The 22680-nt window shown below is 50.5% G+C and overlaps 1 protein-coding gene across 1 annotated transcript; it reads left to right on the top strand.

Annotated features, from left to right (window-relative positions):
- Positions 1-16249: 16249 nt before the first annotated feature.
- On the top strand, positions 16250-22652 carry NRGN (neurogranin). Its single transcript, XM_007520658.3, has 4 exons — positions 16250-16436; positions 21148-21374; positions 21541-21558; positions 21816-22652. The coding sequence occupies exons 1-2, from the start codon at positions 16422-16424 to the stop codon at positions 21367-21369; spliced, it is 237 nt and encodes a 78-aa protein (XP_007520720.1). The 5' UTR covers positions 16250-16421; the 3' UTR covers positions 21370-21374; positions 21541-21558; positions 21816-22652.
- The last annotated feature ends 28 nt before the right edge of the window (positions 22653-22680 follow it).

Here is a 22680-nt window from a genome sequence, read left to right as displayed (position 1 = left end):
AAGTGAGGTAACTGCTAGTGAAGTACACTTGACAGGGCGGGAGGTCTAAGAAGGGTCAGGTGACCATGGCTCCTTCCTCTCTGGGAGTCACTCCCCCTCCCCAAACACTGATGTGGGGTGTTTCTCTGCCAGCATCTTTTCCTGGAGCTGTTGAGGTCCTAGCAGTCCTGTTACCTACCCACCCACATGGGGCCGCTCAAAGCCTTTACACAGGACTTGGTCCACAGTCCAGAGAGACTTGGTCTCTTTCATCTGTAGGTGTGGGTTTACCCAGAGCCTCCCTGCCATGCTGAGGGGAAACTGAACACAGAGGTCCATTTCTTCCATGAAGCCGTTCTTCCTCCTCCCAGACAAATGGTCCTGAAGTTCCCTGGATATCCTGAGGTTCAGCTGGCTGCTTGGTCGTGCCAGGAGGGTCAGTGATCGCCAGCCACAAAGGTCAGTGCAGCCCAAGTCTTCTTCACAGAGACTTCCAGGGATTTTCAATTATCATTAGCTCAGCCCGGGAGGTGGTGCATTGGATACAGTGTTGGATTCATGAGTTTAATCCCAACATCGCATGTGCCAGAGTGATGCTCTTTCTCTCTCCTTTTGATTAATACATACATTTAAAAAATATATTTTCAGTGAAGTGGAGTTGGCCCCCAAGGCTGCAGTGGCTTCTATGTGGAGATATGGGATGGCAGTGTTGTACAGAGCAACACAGAGACCAGAGCTACGGAGGGAGGAGGCAGTGCCAGTAAAAATCTCAGCTGCCTGCGACTGGTGATCCCCAACTCCCGTTCCACCCTTGCAGGGAGTCAGCGTGTCTGCCAAGGGAAACTGGGTTCCTATCCCTTCCAACCAAGGGTGTTTTACAGTACAGCTGGTGACATCTTGACATCTTTAGTGTAAAGCAGCTCATAATAGATGCTCATAATAAATATTTGTCACAGAAGGTACTCCTGGGAAAATAGTGTGAAGCGTTCCAAACATATAAAAGTCTTACTCTGAGATAAATTCACACACTCTTGTCTATTAGTATGTGCAGTGCTCCTACAGTAATAACGGCATAATGTATAACAGCAAGTGCTCAGGGCCAGGCAGTGGTACAAGTGGTTGAGTGCACAAGTTACCCATGTGCCTGGACCCAAGTTCAAACTTCCACCCACACCTGGGTGGGGGAGCTTCACCAGTGGTGAAGCAGGGCTGCAGGTGTCTCTCTTTCTCTCTCCTTCTCTATCTCTCCATCCTTATCAGTTTCTCTTTGTCATAGCAAATGAAAGAAAAGGGGAAATTAAGGGGAACAAATGGCTGCCTGGAGCCATGGGTTCGTCTTCTGGGCATTGGGCCTCAGTGATAACCCTGGTGTCAAAAAGGAAGAAAGAAGGGGCTGGGCGGTGGCACACGGGGTTAAGTGCACATAGTACTAAAGCACAAGGACCTGCAGAAGGAACCTGCAGGGGGGGTTGCTTCACAATTGGTGAAGCAGGTCTGCAGGTGTCTATCTTTCTCCTTTATCTTCCCGTCTTCTCTTAATTTCTCTGTCCTATCCAAAAAAAAATTGTTTTAAATGTCCACAGGAGCAGTGGATTTGTAGTGCAGGCACTGAGCCCTAGCGATAACCCTGGAGGCAAAGAGAGAAAAAAAGAAAGTCCCACAAGCCACTCCCACATAGTGGTTAAAAGCAACTCCATTAGGCTGACAAAATATTAATATTCCACTTGGGGATTAGAGAGACAGCATAATAGTTACGTAAAAGGTTTCATGCCTGGGGCTCTGTGGTCCCAGGTTCAATCCCCAGCACCACTATAAGCCAGAGCTGAGCAGTGCTATCTCCACCTTTCTCTGTATCTCTCATTAAAATAATAAAATATGGGGGCGGGCAGTAACGTACCAGGTTAAGTGCACATAGTGAGGAGCTCAAGGACCAGCACAAGGATCCCAGATCCAGCCCCATCCTGTTCCCCACCTGCAGGGGGGTGACTTCATAAGCGGTGAAGCAGGTCTATAGGTGTCTGTCTTTCTCTCCCCCTCTCTGTCTTCTCCTCCTCTCTCCATTTCTCTTCATCCTATCCAGCAACAACAATGCAAAATAGCCAACAGGAGAAGTGGATTTGCAGTGCTGGCACCGAGTGATAACCCTGGAGGCAAAAAAAAACAAAACGTAAATAAATAAATAAAATATAGTTCACTTGGACAGTGTGCTGCTTTGCCATGTGTGCATCCCAGGCTTGAGCTTAGCCCCCACCACACTGAAGGGGCTGTAGTCCCTCTCTATCAATCTCTCTATCCATCCACCTATCTAGATCTGTCTTTAACATAAAACAAAGCCAAGCCACACCCATGTTCTCTGCCATGTCCTCTTGCCATGCCATGGAACCAGCAGAGAATCTCTGTCCTGAGGTGATCTTATCACCACAACCTAGACTGACAACTGCACCTACAACAATGATGGAGTACGTGCCCTCAGCTCCAGAGGTGGAAAAACAAGACGTTCTTGGTGAACACTGCTCTACCTGGGTCAGCCTCTTTCCACTGCTGACTTGGATGGGTTTAATTTTTCCTGAACAAGCTGTGAAGTTCCTTAATTGGGTGCTCTCTGGAGTAAGTGTGTTTGCTGATGTCTGTCCCCTCCCCACCCCCCAAGCCAGAACACCACCCTCTTGGGTACAGATCAACTTCCCATGATAAGGAATTAAGGGACTGCCATCTGTACTTATCAAATGTTTATGAATTTATTTTGGGATAGGGTAGAGTGAAATTGAGAGGGGAGAAAGAGAGAGATAAATAAATAAGCAGCTCATGGAACATGATGGCAGGAAAGGACCTAGTGGGGATTGAGTTGTTATGTGGAGTATTGGGAAATGTTACACATGTACAAACTATTGTATTTTCCTGTTGACTATGAGCCATTAATCCCCCAATAAAGAAATTAAAAATAAATCAATAACCAGGGTTATTGCTGGGGCTCAGTGCCTGCACTATGAACCCACTGTTCCTAGAGGCCATTTTTTCCCATTTTGTTGGCCTTATTGTTACCCTTGTTGCTGTCATTATTATTGTTGTCATTATTGTATTGTTGGATAGGACAGAGAGAAATGGAGAGAGGAGGGGAAGACAGAGAGGAGAAGAGAAAGACAGACACCTGCAAACCTGCTTCACCGCCTGTGAAGTGACCCCTTGTAGGTGGGGAGCCAGGGGCTTGAACTGGGATCCTTATACCAGTCCTTGCACTCTGCGCCATGTGTGCTTAACCCACTGCGCTACTGCCTGACCCCCTCCCTGCCCCTATAACTTTTTTAGGCCAAGACAGATCAGTCACTTGACTAGAGATAAAATGCCCAACTTGATCCAGTCCTCATCTAGACAAGAGCTCATTGGGTCCTCGTCTCTGTTTTAAAGGAATTTTCCTTAATTGTCAGTAATTCTAATTATAGCAAGCCCACGCACTCGACATAGGACAACTGGGAGAGGTTGACTTGATAGCAATCAGGGGACACATCTTTGTGCATACAGCAACATTTATGGCCACTCAGAATTTTAGGATGTTTCCTGCAATAAAGCAGAGCCAATCTAGCACATCCAAGTAAGGAGCCAAGCTATGTGAGAGTCCAGATGCTCATGTCTGAATTACTCCGTGTTCCAAGGTAGAGGTTTCAGGTCTGTTATCAAGGACAATAGGCAGCAGCGGACACAGTTGGCCCCCATCCTGAAAACAGCTTAGTAGGTGCTTTAACCAGTGTACTGGGACACCACATACAAAGTTAGGGCATCCCCTGGATCCAAGGATGCAAATCTCACAAAAAGTCTAAGTGACGACAGATTATGCACATGAGGACTTTCCACCCTCGTGATTCCAGCCCAAGGTCAGTAAGTCAATAATAAGTTGACTTACTGCTTCCTGGTCAAAAGGGAGTAGGCTCTACATGGCAGGTGTGGATTCAAGGCAGAAAGAAGGCTTTACCCTGAAAGCAAAAGCATTCTCGAGAACAGATTTCTCAGTAGCAGCCTGGTTTTCTGTCATTGGTTACACCCAGTCTTGTGACCAGCGAACACTGGGTGAGAAGAAACAGGTCTAAACAGACTCGTGTCAGGTCCAGGCCCTTGACTACCCTGACGAAACTCCAGTTCTGACAGCAAGAGAGAAGGGGGGGGCAGTGCGTGAACACTGCATGCAACCATTATCCACCACAATGTTTTTATGAAATGTATACATCCATACATGGGATCTTAAAGTGGAACTTGTTGCCCAGCAGGTGACACAGCAGAGGAAGCATTAGACTCTCAAGCATGATGTCCCCAACACTGCATGTACCAGAGTCATATTATAGATCTCTCACTCTCTTCTCTCTCAAGTAAGTAAATGAATTTTTTCTCTTTTATCTTTTTTTGCCACCAGATTTATCAATGGGGCTCAGTGCCAGCACTAAAAATCCATGGCTCCTGACAGCCATTTTTTTTTTTCCTTTTTAACTTTCCATTCTATTCTTATTTGACAGGACAGAGAGAAATTGAAAGGGGGAGAGAAAGACAGATACCTGCAGACCTGCTTCACTGTTCATGAAGCATTCCTCCTGCAGTTAAGGAGTGGGGCCTTGAACCCAGGTACTTGTGCATGGTGATATGTGTGCTTAACCTGGGGTACCACTGTCCATCCCCATAAATGAAATTTTTTTTTTTTACCAGAGCACTGTTTATCTCTGGCTTATGGTGGTGTGGGGGATTGAACCTGGGACTTGAGAGCCTCAGGCATGAAAGTCTCTTTGCATAACCATTATGCTATACCCCCACCCGTAAATGAAATATTTTTTAAGTGAAACATTCCTGTTGCTGTAAGCTGACGTGTCTGTCTAGCGAATCATAATGTGGTGTAGCTTCACCAGTCAGTTCCCAGCAAAACAGAACATGCTAACTCTCCTTTAAGAATCAAATGTTTGGTTGGTGAGACAGCCTCATGCCTGAGGCTCTGAGGCCCCAGGTTCAATCCCCAGTACCACCATAAGCTAGAGCTAAGCAGTGTCCTGGTCTCTCCTTCTCACTCTTCTCTCTGTAGTCCACCTGCGTGTTAGCTCTCAAGCTCAAACAAAAATTACTAAAGTCATGGCCCTCTAGGAACATACCTCAAATAGACTTCCTAGCTTCTCCCCACCCTAAAATCCCTATTCTCATCTGCCCTATTCCTACTTTTTGGTTCCTGTTTATTGTTCAATTTTATTGTTTTGTCTTGCTTTGTATCTTGCCACCTTTTATCCACCAAGTTGAAGATGCTACTATGATTCCATCCTGACTTCCCTGGGCAGACAACCTCACCAATGTGCCCCAAAGTCTCACCTCTCCAGAGTCCTACCCCACTAGGGAAAAACTGAAACAGGCTGGAGGTATGGATCAACATGCCAACACTCAGGTCTATCAGAGAAGCAATTACAGAAGCCAGAACTCCCACTTTCTGCAGCCCCCCCCCCCCAGTGTGCTGGTACATACCCCTAGAAGGGGAGCAATGTTAGGAGAAGATGACCAGAGGGCTCTGAACCCCAATTCCACCAAGACCCCAAGACCTGGTTAGAGGAGAGGGGAAAAAAAGACATTTAGAAGTAGCAATAGGTATAAGTGTGACTTAGAAAGGAAGAGGGTGCTGCGTGGTGGTGCACTGGGTTAAGCGCACATGGAGCAAAGGACTGGCATAAGGATCCTGGTTAGAGCCCCTGGCTCCCCACCTGCTGGGGGGTCACTTTCACAGTGGTGAACCAGCTCTGCAGGTGTCCATCTTTCTTTCCCCCTCTGTCTTCTCCTCCTCTCTTGATTTCTCTCTGTCATACCCAACAATAACAATAGCAACAAAATGGAGAAAATGGCCTCTAGGAGCAGTGGTTTCATAGTGCAAGCACCGAGCCCCAGCAATAACCCTGGAGGCAAAAGAAAAGAAAAGAAGAGAAGGCTGACTCATAGGGAAAAAATGGGCAAATATATATAGATATAGATATTTACAGAAATAATAGTCAACCCATATCTGTGACCTTGGGAGAACTGTCGTGGTTTCTGACAGAGGGAGTAGGGACACAGAACTCTGGTGGTAGGTACGGTGTGGAACTATACTTATTGTCTCATAATTTTGTTAATCAATATTAAATCATGGGGGTCGGGTGGTGGCACACCCAATTAAACACACATACTACTATGTGCAAGGGCTAGGGTTTAAGCCCCTGCTCCCACCTGAAGGGGGGTCACTTCACAAGCAGTGAAGCAGGTCTGCATGTGTCTCTCTTTCTCTCTCCCTCTCTATCTCTCTTCACCTCTCTCAATCTCTCTCTGTTCTCTTGAATAAAATGATGGGGAAGAAATGGTCACCAGAAGTGGTGGATTCATAGTGCCAGCACTGAGCCCCAGTGATTGGAGAAAAAAAAAGTAAGAAAAAGAAAAATAATAAATCACTAAATAAAGCATAAAAAACAAGAATCAAAGGTTTTACTCTTTCACTTCTTGAGGAATGTCGAGTGCCTAGGACTTTGTCTATAGAACAGTTGACTCTGTCTCTGGGCTATATGAACACTGCATACCTGCAGAAAGACTAAGCCTGTGAAGGCTTCAAAGTCAAAAGAACAGAGCAGTTTCACCTAGCATGCCTTCTTCCTAAGCACAGTTTCCACTAAAACTCAATCCAAAAACAGCTCATGTTCCAGCACTCCCCACCCTCACCCCACTCCAACACACAATCCCACAGCAGGCAAAGCAAAAATAACAAAAGTGTATCGACCCAAATAACCACCAGTACTTTACTCATTCAACCTAAATCATCCACCCCAACTACAGAATAACAAAAGTTTGTGATTAATAACCCTCCTCATTTTTCAAATGCTTCAGTCTGGCCAAGAGGAGGAAAGAAAAAAAAAAAAAAAAAAAGGTCAAAGAAAACAAAGGTTCCACTCCCTTTCCAAGGTGAGATGTAGGATTAATCTGCCTAAAACCACTCTTATTCTTTACGCAGGGAAAGACTTTTGACCAGATGACCAAGTATCAGATGAGATCAGGTGTGTTCAGGGTGGTATGGCCATAGACCAAATTCTTGTATCAGGATCCTCTCGAAGGAATGTGTGATGTGCCTTTTGTGTTGGGTGGTGGCTTTTTTCTTTTTTTTTTTTTTTTATTGGGGAATTAATGTTTTACATTCAACAGTAAGTACAATAGTTTGTGGTGGCTTTAAGGAAGCTTGCAGATGGCCTGCCACCCGGGCCCTATGATGACTGAGTTCTAATATCTGTTCACCTACATCCTGGCCAGACTGGACAACTCTGCCAAGGTCTCGCTCTTTGGGATTCTAAGACCAGCACTCACCATCATCACAGAAACCCATAAGAACATTTGTAGAAGACTGCCAGTAAAACCATCTCCAGTCAGATGGCTAAGATGAGTGGTTAAAAGGTAGCAAGGACTGATAGGCCCTTCAGTGGCAGGCTCTCCATAGTCCGCCCTATAGGCCACTGGCTTATCTGGTAGGAAGAAGTCATCAATGAATTAATTTGTTTAAGGGAGATGGATCAACCATGTGCTCTACTCAAAGAAAGTTCCCACTCATTAAAATTTTTTATTTTATTTTACTGCCACCAGAGTTATCTCTGGGTTTTAGTACCACTTCTCCTAATGGTCCTTTTCTCCCTTTTTCTTTCTTTTATTTGCTAGGACAGAGGTAAATTGAGATGGAAAGAGACTCCTGCAGGATAGAGAAGAGGCCAGATTCCTGATGAGTAGGCTCTCCCCCTTGGGTTTCCACCCTGAGACTGAGTCTCTGACCCTCCCCAAAAGTTGCCCTGGCATGGCAGAGACAAAAGTGAAATATTTAATAAGCAAGAGGCAAGAAATAGACCAAAACATAACAAGATAGACTGGTGTATAGGCAGGGCTGGCTCCCCAGCCCTCTGCCCTGTCGTGTTCTGCCTTCCTGATGCTCAGGGATGAGGAGCTGACCCCAGCTACCAAGTTCTCCCCAAGTACACACATGGGCCTCTGGTGGCATCATGGCCAGTACATATGCCCTCTGATCACAGAAATACACCGTTCTTTCCTGCTCAATTCCTCCCGACAAGATTATCCACCCACTAATTTGTTCATCCTGTCATTCTAGGTTATTCCAAAACTATTTTTCAAGGTGCTGCCACATTCCAGACACTGAGCTTCAGTGGTAAGGAAAACAGCTCTAACCTCTTTCTCCACAGAGCTTCCAGATGAATAAATAGATTAAGAATAAAAGGTCCTTATGTATCAGACACAAGCTTAAATATTTATGGATACAAAGACAATGGGGAAAGTCACAGGAACTAGAGATGAAATAAATGGGCATGAACCAATGGTTTCATTTGTATATGGACTATAGATAATTAAAGCATATAGACTTGTAAAAAAGAAAAAAAAAAAAGGAACCAAACTGACTCTTAGACTTTGTGATGGGTGTGGGGAGTGGCACAGAGGTTTGGTAGTGGGTGCACTGTGAAACTCTATCCCTTTATTAAATCACTAATAAAAAGAAGAGAAAGTGGGTGATGTGTACAGTAGCACTTATTATATGCTATTTCATTTAATTTTGCATGTGTTCAATTTTTTCTAAAATTACAGTCTTTTAAAAGCATGAGTGCAGGGTAATGGCTGCCAAAAACCAGATGAATCCCAGTTAAGTCCCCAGCTCTCAAGTTAGACTGGGCATGGAGGAAGGGGAGGCCGTGGTATTGGCATACACTACAGAAACACTTGCTCTGGATGATACCTGGAGGGACTTCCTGTAGCAGAGAAGAAAGCACCCCTGGCCTAAGGCAGAGTATATGGGGAGGTGGCCTGAACCTCACCAGACACCGCTCTCAATAAGCCAGACATTCTTTTACCTGAGACTCCAGAAAGAACACCAAAGAGTCCTGAGGTAGATGGAGCAAGGAGACAAGAAGCACAGCTCACAGAAACCTTTTAGAAACCAATTAGGTGGGCACTTGTCTGGACCCACACTGAGATAGCTGTTAGATTTGTGCTAGAGTTTCCTAATAAAATATTGTCTTTCTAGTCCTTTTCCTAACTATGACACCATCTCCCCAGACAATAACTTGGGTCCACCTGCATATTAGATGTCAGGCTCAGAGGAAAACTAGTAAAGTCATGGGCCCTTTGGAATATATCTAAAATAGACCTACTAGCTTCTTCCAAAACAAAGACCCCAAATCTTCATCTACAATATTCTTGCCTTTAGGTTCATGATTACTCAACAATTTGTTCTGCTTTCTATCTTAACTCTTTTTTAGCCACCGGGTTCCAGATGATACCATGATGCTAACCTGACTTCCCTGGACAGAGAACCCCACCAATGTGTCCTGGAGCCCCGCTTCCCCAGAGGCCCGCCCCACTAGGGAAAGAGAGAAACTGGCTGGGAGTATGGATCGACCTGTCAATGCCCATGCCCAGCAGAGAAGCAATTACAGAAGCCAGAGACCTTCTACCTTCTGTACCCCATAATGATTCTGGGTCCATACTCCCAGAGGGATAAAGAATAGGAAAGCTATCAGAGGAGAGGATTGGATACAGAGTTCTGGTGGTGGGAACTGTGTGGAATTGTACCCCTCTTATTCTATGGTCTTGTCAATATTTCCATTTTATAAAAAATAATTTTAAATACATGGTTAAATTAGTTGTTTCCTGGGAGTGAGAAGATAGTTCAGTGCATTTGGAAGCACAGGAATTGCCAGTCCAAGGGCCCAGGTTCCACCCAGGCCCTCTGTATGCCAGAGCTGAGTAGTGTGCTTGTCTCTGTCTCTCACAAAGACAAATCAATACATCTTTGTAAAAGGAGGTTGGGGGGGCAGGCCGTGGTTCACCTGGGTAAGCACACATAATACTAAATGCAAAGATCTGGATTCAAGCCCCCAGCTCTCCACCTGCACGGGGGGGACACTTCACAAGTGGTGAAGCAGGTCTGCAGGTGTCTGTCTCTTTTTCTCCCTCTCTATCTCCCCCTCCTCGCTCAATTTCTATGGTGTCCTATCCAATAAAATGGAAAAAATGGCTGCTAAGAACAGTGGATTCATAGAGCCATCACTGAGCCCCAGTGATAACCCTGGAGAGAAGAAGAAAGAAGAAAGAAAAGGAAGAAGAAGGAGGAGGAGGAGGAGGAGGAGGAGGAGGAGGAGGAGAAGGAGAAGAAGGAGAAGAAGGAGAAGAAGAAGAAGAAGGAGGAGAAGAGGAAGAAGAGGAAGAAGAAGAAATAAAAGAAGGTTATCACCCTGCTGTAAATACTGTGCTGTCTTGCCCAGTGGTTATGGGAAGGATATGGACACCACAGGAACATACAAGCTTCTATTTGCAGGAAAGGTGGGGGTGTGAAGGCAGTGGGAAGGAGGGGACACAAAGCAGATGCTTGGGGCAATTCAGCAGGGGCCAGGAGCAAACCACACCCAGGACACTGAGCTCCACTCCATGGGCCAAGGCCAAGGGGGCAGAAAGCAGAGCCGTACATGGTGGGAGCAAGGGGAGGCTTGCATCAGCTGGCTGTACAGCAGTCTTGTGTCCCCACAGGTCCTGGGACGCTCCAACCCATCAGCTGATCGACCAACAGATGCTGAGCTGTGGCCACAGCGCTGGGTGTGAGCAGGGAAGCTAGCTGTCCTCAGGGCCTCCTGGGCAGCTCCAGCCACAGTGATAGGGGTGCAGTGCAGGGCTGAGAGGCCCTTTGCCCATCCCCGGCCCTATCCCCAGTACTGCCGAGTCCTGTTCTTCCTCCAGCCCAGCCCCACAAAGGAAGCCCTCCTCATCTTCCAGACTCTCAGCTGCCTGCCCTCTCCCCTTAGCTCTAGAACAGGTACTGCTTGCACCATTCCTCCAGCATCTATCACTTACCACTTTAGGAAACATAAGCACAGCTCGCAGATTTAAATACCAGCTATCTACATCTACACACACACACACACGTGTACAGACAGAACTATGCACATGCACCCATCTCCACATACATATTTATGTGCAGAGCTATAGATACACCACGCAGCCACAGGATGAATGCATACAAACCCACACACACATATATGTGCTTTCATCAACAGGTAAAAGACTCCAAGGGAGAAAAGACAATGTCCCATTTGCCATCCATGATAATCCAGTCCACCAAGCCCTGAGCCGGTGCTGAGAGCTGTACCAAACAATTTAGAGATGGAGCACACAGAATTCAAAGGGGATGTTTTAGACAGAGCTGTGCAATTCACTCACCCACGGGCTAATGCCAGACAAATATGCTCTCCTTGGACAAAGGGGTTAAAAATATTAATACAGGAGTCGGGCAGTAATGCAGCAAGTTAAGCACAGGTGGCACGAAGCGCAAGGACTGGCGTAAGGATCCCGGTTTGAGCCCCCGGCTCCCCACCTACAGGGGAGTCGCTTCACAGGCGGTGAAGCAGGTCTGCAGGTGTCTATCTTTCTCTCCCCCTCTCTGTCTTCCCCTCCTCTCTCCATTTCTCTCTGTCCTATCTAACAATGAAGACATCAATAACAACAACTACAACAACAATAAAAAACAAGGGCAACAAAAGGGAAAATAAATAAATATAAAAACATTTTTAAAAATTAATGCTAGGGGGCTAGGCAGTGGCGCACCTGGTAGAGCACATATATTCAACATGTAAGAGCCAAGGTTCAATTCCCCAGTCCCCACCACAGGGAGGAAGCTTCACAAGTAGTGAAACAATGCTGCAAGTCTCTATGTCCCCCTTCTCTCTCAATTTCACTCTCTTTATCCAAATTTTTTTTAAAAAATTTAAAAAGAATAAAATAAAATATTTACTGTGGTCAGAGAGCTATCTCACAGGGCAGGGCACAAGCCTGGTCGTGCATGCAACCCAGGTTGGAGCCCTGGCAACACTTGAGAGTGTCATAGCTCTGCGGGAAGGTCTAGATGGTGTCACTCCCTCCCTCTGTCCGTCTCTCCCTACCTGAAGAAAAAAGAAGTCAACATAAAGCATGCACAAGGCCCTATTGATCCAAAGGGGGGGGGGAATCAATATTTCTTTACAGTGTGTTCAAGGGCACAGGTGAAATCCTGGGCACAGAAGCCCCTTATAAAGTGCCACTCTGATTAGGGTTGTGCTATTGTGCTTTGATCTTTAAGCTGGACTCTTCTGTTTAATGATGGTGTGATGCAGGGTCAAGTGTTCAACCCCTAGAAGCATCTGCTTCCTCCTACGACACAGGAAGCCTAGTTTGCAGGGCTCTCATAGCAGTCACTCACAGTATGTATTTCCTGGGCATGGAGCACCAACCCCGAGCATCTCTCCCAGTACAGAGCCCCCTACACACACACCTTCCACACTGCCTCCCCAGAGCAGCCTGTATGCAGCATGAGTCCTAGAAGACTAACTCTGAGAACTGACCCCAGGACGACGTGTGCCAGTGACAAGTGATGTTAATGGTGCCCTAAACCTAGCAGACCTGAAGTTTCAACATGGACACTCTGCTTGAGCCAGGCCTTCTCCCCTTCTCCTCCTCACACATGGGGTGAGGGTAGGAGGAGGCCTCCAGCCTGGCAGAGGCCCCTTTAAAAATGTACCCGGGCTCCTCCTCTGCCAGCCAAGCTGCTAAAAATACTACAGCAAAAGCTGAATATTTGCAGAAAAAGCTGACTTTCTTGATGCCCCCTCCCCTCAGTGGGTGAAAGCCTGACCTCAGAAGACCCAGGCACCCCTGATGGCACAAGCCTCCCACTTGCCCACCCTTGGAGGCCTGCTGTGGGCTGCAGCAGGTGTCACACTGGAGTGGATGCCACAGCACGGCAGCTGGAGTGCATGGCACCCGGTTTTCCCTCTTAATGGACTCTCTTCTTTCCAAAGCCCCCTCCACCTGTCGTTAGAAGACCCCAGAAGCACCTGCTCACTCAGCTTGGATTCTGTCTGAAAACTCCTCCTCCATGGCTGGGGCTTCTAGGTGCTGTGTTCCACATGGGCTCCCTGGAGGAGCAGGCCACCACACAGCCCACCCCAGCTCCCTCTCCAGCCAACCCTCAAAGAGCTCACACATCTCCTTCCCAAGCTGCAGGGGCCCAAGACCTAGAGATCAGGGTCTAAACATTGAGGAGTCAAGGACAGCCACAGGGCCTACACCCAGCTGGTTCAGCGGTGCCATCCCAAAATGATGTGGGTGCCCAGGTCCTCGGCCAAGCAAGCTTCCTAAGGGAGTGTCGCCTGGCACTGCCTTGTCCCCCTGAAGCCTGGCAGAGTGAGGCATCTGGCCTCTCTATACAGCCAGACTCAGACCAGAAGCTAACTCAGTGCTACAGCACAGGATTTGCATACTTGAGGTCCCAGATTCCATCCCATGTACTGCATATGCCAGAGCTGAGCAGTACTATGCACTCTCCACCCCTGCCCCCCCACCGCCACCACACACACACACACACACACACACACACACACACACACAATCTTGGAAAATAAAAGATATGGAAGAAGCCAGACCCTGAGTATCCAGGGCTCCAACTCCACCAATGTGCTGGCCAAGCCTGACCCTGAGTCCAGAAGTGCCCCTCCTCTTACCAGGAAAGGTAGGTGTTTAGGGGAAATTTGCCTGGTAACCCAAGGCTCCACAGCTGCACCTGTGCTCACCTTGTGGAGGCCAGCCCCCAGTCCCAGAGCCCCATAGTTCTGCATGTACGCCTAGGGGTGTCTGCTCTCCCAGGGCCCTGTGTTTAGACACCCTCACCCCACACAAAGGTGTCTGAGTTAGAGGGAGGACTGCGCTGCCTATGTGGGAGTTGGGATGTGCTGTGAAGCTCCCCCCCCCCCCTTCTGCTCTGACCAGCAGGAAGAAGGGCCCAGAGGCAGCAGCAGCCTGCAGAGGGATGTTGCCTAGCAACTTGGGAGACTTTACTGCAAACTCACTAAATCCCGAATTCCTAGGCTCTAATTTGGGAAGAGATAGGCAGAGTCCAGGCCAGATACCCACTCCAGTCCATGTCCTCCTCCCCTCTCTCCTCTGGCCCCTGGAGTTGGCACCCAGCAGGAATCGGCACAGCCCCCACCCCAGATGTGCCCATGGGTGAGGCTGGCTGGGCCTGAGTGCCCAGGACATGCTGCCATTTGCCAGAAGCAGGGGTATGGAGAACTTGCCAGAGACAGACTGGGGAACAGATTTTCAGTTACAAGGGTGGGTGGGTCCCAAACATGTTGGGAGAGACACCCCTACACCCCAAGCCCTGGAGTCCCAGTTCAGTAGAGGGCCCAGCGTAACCTGCCTCTGAAATGCCCTCCCACTCATTTCCCTTCAGCAAGCAAAGCCTATGGCCCAAACAGGGCAGAAAGAAGCAGGTGACAGCCAGCTTGGGGCCAAGCTGCCTCAAGATTCCCTGGAGGGTCACGCAGCCAGCTCGGCAGCAGGGCACAGAACTTGTGCACATACAAGTCTGATCCCTGGCACTGCACATGCAGAGTTGAGTGGTGCTCTGTTCTCTGTCATCCATAAATAAATAAATATTTTTTTAAATGGTGGGGAGGGAGAGTCAGTGGTAGTGCAGCAGGTTAAGCGCAGATGGCACAAAGTGCAAGGACCTGCATAAGGATCCCAGTTTGAGCCCTGGGCTCCCCACCTGCAGGGGAGTCGCTTCACAGGCGGTGAAGCAGGTCTGCAGGTGTCTATCTTTCTCTCCCCCTCTCTGTCTTCCCCTCCTCTCTCCACTTCTCTCTGTCCTATCTAACAATGATGACATCAATAACAACAACAATAAAACAAGGGCAACAAAAGGGAAAATAAATAAATAAATAAATATAATGGTAAAAGAGCCCCCATACCCACTAAGACCCTCAGAGCATTTCCCCTCCTTGTTCTGCTTCAGTCCACAGTCATCTTTGCTCTGGGAAGGACTTGCTGGTCCACAACCACCCACCACACTGCCGGCGCTGGTGTCCTGACCAACAAAAACATGCCTGGAAGCCATTCTCAGCTGCTCAACCCAGTAACCTCTTGCCAGCCTCTACAAGGTGCACATTCCTCCTCCATGTTGGGCCATGCTGCTGATGATTTCTGACATCCCTCTACTTGGATGTGAGGTAGTTTTCTCCTCGCCAGGAGCAAGGATGAGAATGGCCAGTTTTGCCTTATTCTGAAATTGCTTACCAATAGTTTAGGGAGAGTCTGGTGTTTGTGGGAGCAGAAGATTTGGTCTTAAGGCTGTGTCCCATATAAATACTTAGCAAATGGGTGCTGTGCATATATGACTTTGTTTAATGCAGGGCATACAGATGATAGATGAATAAATGAATGGACAGATGCATGGACATGTGAGTAGGTCAGTGAATGGACGGGTGGGGTGATGGATGGATAGGTAAATGCACGTGTGAGTGGGTAGATGGCTAGATGATTGACAGACAGGTGGATAGACAGATAGGCAGGTACATTTGCAGAAGGATGGGTGGTCGCTGGGTCTACCAGATAGGACTGGGATGTGGACATCTTGAACAGGGTATGTGTCCACGTTGTACACATGAGTGCGTCCAGAACGCAGGGCCTGTGTTCACTTGCACAATGTGGGCAAAGGCCTGCGCTGCTATTTTGGCAGGTTTTATCTGTAGTGCCTGCATTTGCTGAGGCACTGAGCTGTGCTGGGTGAGCCTGCGAGTCTCATATCCCGCCATGTGGTGCATCTTCAGTGCGCAACAGCCTGCCAGGCTGGCTACCACAGCTTTCTCCTCTCTGGGCTGGGGCAGAGAAGATGGCACTTTTCTGTGGCATGTCCTGGGTGGGTGGGAGCGACTGGGAAGGAGGCAAATAGCCATCTTGCAGACTGGGGAGGTGGGGGAAGGGTGTCAGGGTTTTCTCTCTATTTTTATTAGTGACTTAACAGTGATTTACAAGATTAAAAGATATAATTCTATACCACTCCCACCACCAAAGTTTGTGCCCCCACACCTCTCCGACGGTAACCACCCCACCACAGTTCTCCCAAGGTTCTAGGGTTTCTTCTGTGGGTGGGAGGGCTGCTGCGCCCAGATGTGACTGTTTGTGCCGGGTTCTTGGGGGCCTCCTCCTGCCCGCGCCAGCAAACATCTGCCTGGCAGTCTGCCGCCTCAGCAATGGAGCTGGGGGTGCGATGCGGAGGCTGGGGTGCGTAGGAGGAAAGGATGGAAGCGAGTGGGCGAGGGGGTTGGAGCGGGAGGAGGAGCCCCCAGGAAGGCGGCGAGGGGCGTGGCCTTCCCTTCACTGTCCCCGCCCACACACCCTCCGCGCCTCCTGATTGGCTTCTCGGCCGCAGGGCTCAGGTTACATTCGCGAGCCGAGCAGAGCGCGGGAGAGAGGACCCAAGAGCAGCAGCGCGGCAGGTGCACAGGTTGGTGGGCGCCCCGCCGCCCCGAGTCCCCCTGCACCAGAGCCGGAGCCGCTCGACCCCGGCCCCGCCCTGCGCCAGCCTCCGTCCAGCCAGAGACCCCAGCCCCAGCATGGACTGCTGCACTGTAAGTCGGAGGGCCTGGGAAGGGACATCTGCTGCCGAGGGGCTCCCAGGACCACCAAGCCCGCCGCCCCCGTAGGACGAGCTAGGGATGCAAGTGGGCGCGGAAGACCCAGGAGCAGCCCGGGGCGCCTGCTGAGCCGTGGGTGGTGGGTGGTGGATGGCGTCCGCCTGATTTACAAGTCCAAGGAAAAACGCTCCCCAAATGGCGGGGGCATCAGGGCCCCCATCCCCAGTCAACCTGAGATGGACCGGTACCTGGGGCTCTGCCACAGCCAGCCTCAGACTAAACCAAACCCCCCTCCCCGACACTGGGAACCCACTCCCTGCCCCTGGCTTTAGGTCTGCATTCCCATTCCTCAGCCAGGTCGGTGGGCGGCTCCTGACCCGCACCCTGCACAGGAGCGTGGGATGGTCTTCAGATGGATTCTCTCAGTGCCTGTGACAGGCAGCAACAAAGCTCCATCAGTGGGGCTCCGGGGAGGGGGGCCCTGCCCCCTATGCTTCCCAGTCCTGGGGGTGGGGAGGGAGTGACCTCGAGAGCCAGCTGGAAGGGCTGGGCTTTTGCTGGATGGGCGCCCACAGGCAGACTTGAATGGCCAAGTGGGTTACTGCTAAGGCGACTCGGGTATGAAGGCACCTGGCATAGAGATGCACACTTATCCTACAGCTACACAATCTGTTTGTCCCCGTTTCTTTTCAGCCCCTACCTATGGCAAGTCCTCGTATTCTCACTCACTCAGCCAGCCAGCCCCAGCTAATGACAAGAGCTGATTTTGCCCACTCCCTAGTCCCCACCCCCACAGTTTATAAAAAGGAAAAACAAAGTGAGGTTTGGAAGGAAAGACCAGCCCAGGCTATAGGAGGTGAGACCACCCTCTGCCTGCACAGTCAGAGGCAGAAAGAACTCAGGGCAAGTCTTTGTGGTTGTTGTTATGATCTGGCCCTTACTCCTTCATGATGGCTGTCAGCTTATGAATGCTCACTGCATTCCTGGCACTTCCTATTTCCCCATTCCAGCAAGCCTGGGAGTAGATGCCACTTTCCCCATCTTACAGATGTGCAAGCTGATGTTCATGGAGATGAAATGATTTGCCCAATGAGGCTCAGCTTCCAAGTGGGATTTGAACATGGTCCAGTTTTTTCCCTCCCTGGAATGCTTCTCCAGAGAGTGATTTGGGGTTCTTACAGAAAAAATTAATTCTTAAGTGAGACTTCTGGGCTCCACAGAGGAAAAGCTCCAGATCGCACCCTACTTCCTTTTAAGCAGAGACAATACATGAGTGGTGGGTGCCGGAAAAGAAGGGGGCACACATGGGAAGCATTGCAGAGATGGCAAGGAGGATGGGGAGAGGAGAGGTGGCAGAGCAGAGATGCCCAGATGCCACCGAAAGGCAGTGGCTGGTGCTTGTATGGCACCTGCAGGGGCGATTAGGGGAAGACACAGGCTCTGCCTGCAGGCCTTCATCTGCCCAGACCCCATTCTCAAGCACCCAAGAACCAGACCAAAGGACCCCAGAGCCTAGACATGGCAGCCCAGGCCATGGCAGCCTTCCTCTCAGATCTGCCCAAGGTCTGCAAGGCCAGAGGACTGAGCAAAAGACAGAGACCTCTTCCCCCATGGTCAGACTACACATGGAGAAGACAAGGGAAATGGGCGGCTGGAGACATGACATAGCAGTAGCATGCATAACTTCTATTCAGGAGGTCCCAGGTTTGATCCCCAGCACTGCCAGTAGAGCAGAACAGTGCACTGGTCAAAATAAATAAATATAATATATATTTATTAGCAGATAAATATATATTATAAATATATTTATAATAAATTTTCATATAATATTCATAATATATTATAAATATAATATATATTAGAGAGAGGGGAGTGGCAGGAGCAGAGTGAGCTGGCAGGACTGGAATCACCTCCCCTCCCCCATTCCATGGAGGGTGTCTGGGTGCTGCAGGGAGCTGAACCTCAAAGAGCAGGGTGCATCTGGAAGCCCAGCAGGGCCTTATTCACCTTCCTTTCCGGGGCCCTCCTTGCTGACCCAGCTGGTGACTGGGAACCTTCTGGCCTTACCTTATTTCCTCACTCATAAGGAGGCTCAACCATAAATGAGCAGAAGAAGAGAGATATGTTGTGATCGTTTTTTAAGAAGCAGAACTGTTGGTTCACACGTTGCTATTTCTGACTTCCACAGTCTGCATGACTACCCTGTGGTCACTGTATCTGCAAAGACAACAATCTGGGGGCTCCGACCCCTTTCTCTGGCTTGGTCCCACAGACTCAAGATCTTGCTGACTGTCTGAGGCACCAGCTGCTGTGTGGCCTCAGGGGAGCTGCACAGCGGTGGTCTTGGCCTATGAAGTGTGTGTGGGGGGGGGGGAGAGAGGAAATCCAGGAGCTGACATGTGCTGAGTGCTCAGCCCACCACTTGGCACAGGCACTATGGGCGGGGACATCCATCCAGCTATTGAGATGTAGGTGCTGGAGGTGGTGGCCTTCAGGCAGGCCACATTCTAGATGCAGTTGAGGAAAACAAGACACTTGGAGCTGGCATGATCTCCCTGGTGGGGACCAGAAACCAATGACTCTTGCTGTGCCCACCCCTAGAGCCACCTCCCCCCAGGACACTCGGCACAACTAGGCACACACTCACAAATCTTGGATTTGGAAGGCACCAGGACCAAGGAAGCCCCTCCTGGACCTCTGTCACCCTGCTCCAGTTCTGCTCCCAGCATCTCTGGCTCAGACCCCAGGTGGGAGAAGACTAGACTAGGGAGGAGTAGTGGGGGGTGGGGGTGGCTTTGCCTGTTTTCTGGGTTCCCATTCTGGGTCCAGCTAGCATGGTGGTGACAGCAGGCTGGCATTAGCATGGTTGGAGGAAAACTCCCCTTGCCCTATTCACCTTCCATGGCAGCCCAAGAGAGGAGGGGCTGGGGTGACTTTTTCCAGCAGTTTCATCATTTCCCAAGGGCATCCCAGGAAAGGCTTGAGCTCTGAGGGTCCAGGAACCCTCAGAACCAGGTAAGGAGGAGGTGTCAGAGAGGGAACTAGACTTGGGAAAGACAAAAGGGAATGTCCCTCATGGTTGCAGGGGCTTGCCCGCCGCTGCTCTTCCCACACCTGGGTCAAATGTGAGCATCTCAAGCACATACTAGAACTGTGAAGCCGGAGGGGGGGGGGCACTTTGTCACTATGGGCAGGGGCATCTGGGGTGCAGGCCTGTGCTCCTGGGGCACATGCTAGTCAAGGAAGCCCCTTACCCTACCCCACTCCTATTAATGTGGGTGGATGTTGTCAAGGAGGGAAAAAGGAACTGGATTACTATTTCTACATGTGACTCGATCACTTTGCGCCTAAGAAGCAAAAACAGGGGAAGTGCTCTGGGGAAAAGTGAGGATGAATTTCTAGAATTCTGAGGTCCAGCTCAGGAGAAATGGCCGTCTAACTCCACAGCAGATTCAGGGATCAACCTTGTCCATTCTAGAGTCTTACTTCTGAAATCAATGCCATCAGTCCCCTAACCCTTTCTAAGCTCAGACTAGGCAGGCTGGGGGTTTGAACAGACAGGTTATTAGATGGTTAAACTTTATGAATTTGGTTTATGTGGCCACTTTTGACCTACAAAACTATCTCACATCAATATTTATTATTTAAAAGAATCACAGCAATCACTGCCACTAATTGGGTGATTGGCTTGTGCCAGGAACTTGATGCATGCTATACTTACTTCCCCCACTGCCTATCTGATTCCAGATGAAGGAACTGAGATAGGAAAGGGTTAAGTCACTGGTAAAAGCCATGCATTTAGCTGGGTCTCTCTTTCCTGTCCTTTCTTAGCCTGTTGTGCAGGGATCAAAAATACACTCAGGTTTTTGCTGCACTGGGGTTTGGGTCCTAGGTTCACTGCTGACTGTCTCAAGAACCCAGGGAGGTACGTAAACAATCCTAGTAGGCCTCGGCTTCATTATGGGTAGAAAAAGATGGCAATAACAGGTACGTCACAGCTTTGTTGCCAGGCCTGAAAAAAATTATGTCTATAAACACTGAGAGGTGCTTGGCACAGGGAAGTGCGTCAGAGGTAGCTATTGTCATGACTCCTTCGCAAGGCATCATGAAAGGACTTCCTTCTTCAGCTCACCTTGGCTCTGCCCTTTTTTGGCATGAAGGCTCTCCCTGTGGCTTCCCCAGTCCAGGTCCTCTTCTGATGGCCCATCAGGGAGAAGCAGAGTGGACAAGCCATGGGGAAACATCTCTGGGCTTCTAGTGATGGGAGCAGGCAAGGAGGCAGGGTGCCCCATCCTCACCCTCACACCAGCTTTGAATCCTGGTGTTACTACACTGGGCCTGCTGGTTCTCTGGGGAAGGTGGAGAGGGGAGGATTCTGAAGGGGCCCACCTGGGCACAGGGCACCCTCTAAGGACTGGCAGTGGGCAGACCCAGGCAGGAATCCCTGCTGCTGTTTACCTTGGTCCCAAACCCTCCAAGCCCACTTTGCAGTGGGCTGTGAGCTGCTCCCCCCAGCCGTCTGGCTGACCCGCGGGTCCCATCCACCCTGCTCCTCTCCTCCTGAAGCCTCACACAGGGCCCACCTAGTCCAGATCGCGCCCCCCCAACCCGCCAAGCGGCTCTCCACATCGGGGGGTTCCCCTCCGCAACCCCCACCTTCGCGGGGTCCCTGGCCAGGTCACTCCAGCAGCGTCCCCGCCCGCAGGAGAGCGCCTGCTCCAAGCCTGACGACGACATCCTGGACATCCCGCTGGACGACCCTGGGGCCAACGCAGCGGCCGCCAAAATCCAGGCGAGTTTCCGGGGCCACATGGCGCGGAAGAAGATCAAGAGTGCCGAGCGCGGCCGGAAGGGTCCGGGCCCCGGAGGGGCTGGCGGGGCAGGGGGCGCCCGGGGAGGCGCGGGCGGCGGCCCAAGCGGAGACTAGGCCAGGTGAGTGCCCTCGCCACCCCTCACCGCCTCTGATGGGGCAAGGGAATTTGGGGTGGGAGACTTAAACTCTGAGGAGTGGGGGGGGGTTTGAATGGGGATGCCCAGTCCCGAGAGAGCTCACTTGATCTGTGTCTCTTTCCACCCTCTGCTCTGGCCTGGAACGAAGAACTGAGCATTTTCGAAGGTAATGGTGGTTTTTTTTTTTTTTTGGGGGGGGGGTTTAGGGGATGGAGGGTTGCACTGTAGGAGAAAAGAAACAAATGCCCAGTGCCCCTCCACCAGCTGGAGAAATGCACCCTGCGCCCGCGGGGTTTCTGATAGATGGGGCGGGGGGAAGAGGAGTTTCTGGGAGCCTGGAGCCCCTGCGCTCCCGTCTGGGGTCCGGGTTCAGATGCAGAGAAGGGGGGCGCAGACAGGCGCTCACACGTTCTCCGCCCTCAGTTTTCTAGGAGAGATGGATGCCGCGCCCCTTTGCAGTGACGAGACTTCCCTGCCGTGTTTGTGACACCCCCCCTTCCACCAGCCCCTCAACTTGCCCGCTTCCGGAGCCCCCCGAGCCCCGGAGACTCCCCGTCCCAGGCAGTCTCCGCCCGGTACCCTGTGAGTTCATTCTCCGGTCGGGGACAGTTCTCGCGCGCCCTTCCTCCCCACCTTCACCCCCGGGCCCCCAATCTTCCTTCTTTGGCTTCTCGCCCACCGCTCCCGGCACCCAGCATGCAGCTCTGCCCCCGCAAACTCGGGGCGCTTCCCTGCGCACACTGCGGAGGGCGCCCCAAGCCTCACCCAAGTACAATCACCGATTTTTTTTTTTTTTTTTTTTTTGAAAATAACGAAGTCCCTTAGTTTTGTGTACAGGTAAAGGGGGCGCCCTAGGTCTCTACTGTTCCCGCCCCGGCCCAACCCCAGAACTTTGGACCTGGGGCCAGGAGACGGGGAGAGGGTCTAAGTAATGTCGGGTGACCCTTGCTCTGATAGGAAAGAAAGTCCCTATTTCACGTACCCCCCACCCCACGCCTGCCTGTGACGCGCCCTCGCTGCTCCCCAGCGCACCCGGAGAGGCGAGCGCTGCCTCTCCAGCTCTCGGCTGGTTTCTGCAAACACCCAGCGCCGGGGGGAGGCTCGGTAGGAGGAGTCCGTGGTGGCCCCGCCCCCGCCCTGCTGGCCCTGCCCTGCCGGGCTCCTGGGGCTGTGGCCGGCCGGAAGGTTTTTTAATCTGCGTGTGTGCATGTGATTGTGCTGGGTTGGAATGTGAACAATAAAGAGGAATGTCCAAGTGTTGCCAGGGTGCCGAAGGGGAGAGAGTTCG

Source organism: Erinaceus europaeus, chromosome 20 (assembly GCF_950295315.1).
Source record: "Erinaceus europaeus chromosome 20, mEriEur2.1, whole genome shotgun sequence".
Lineage (NCBI taxonomy): Eukaryota > Metazoa > Chordata > Mammalia > Eulipotyphla > Erinaceidae > Erinaceus > Erinaceus europaeus.
The sequence above is the reverse complement of the archived record's forward strand: the minus strand, read 5'-3'. Positions and strand labels throughout refer to the sequence as shown.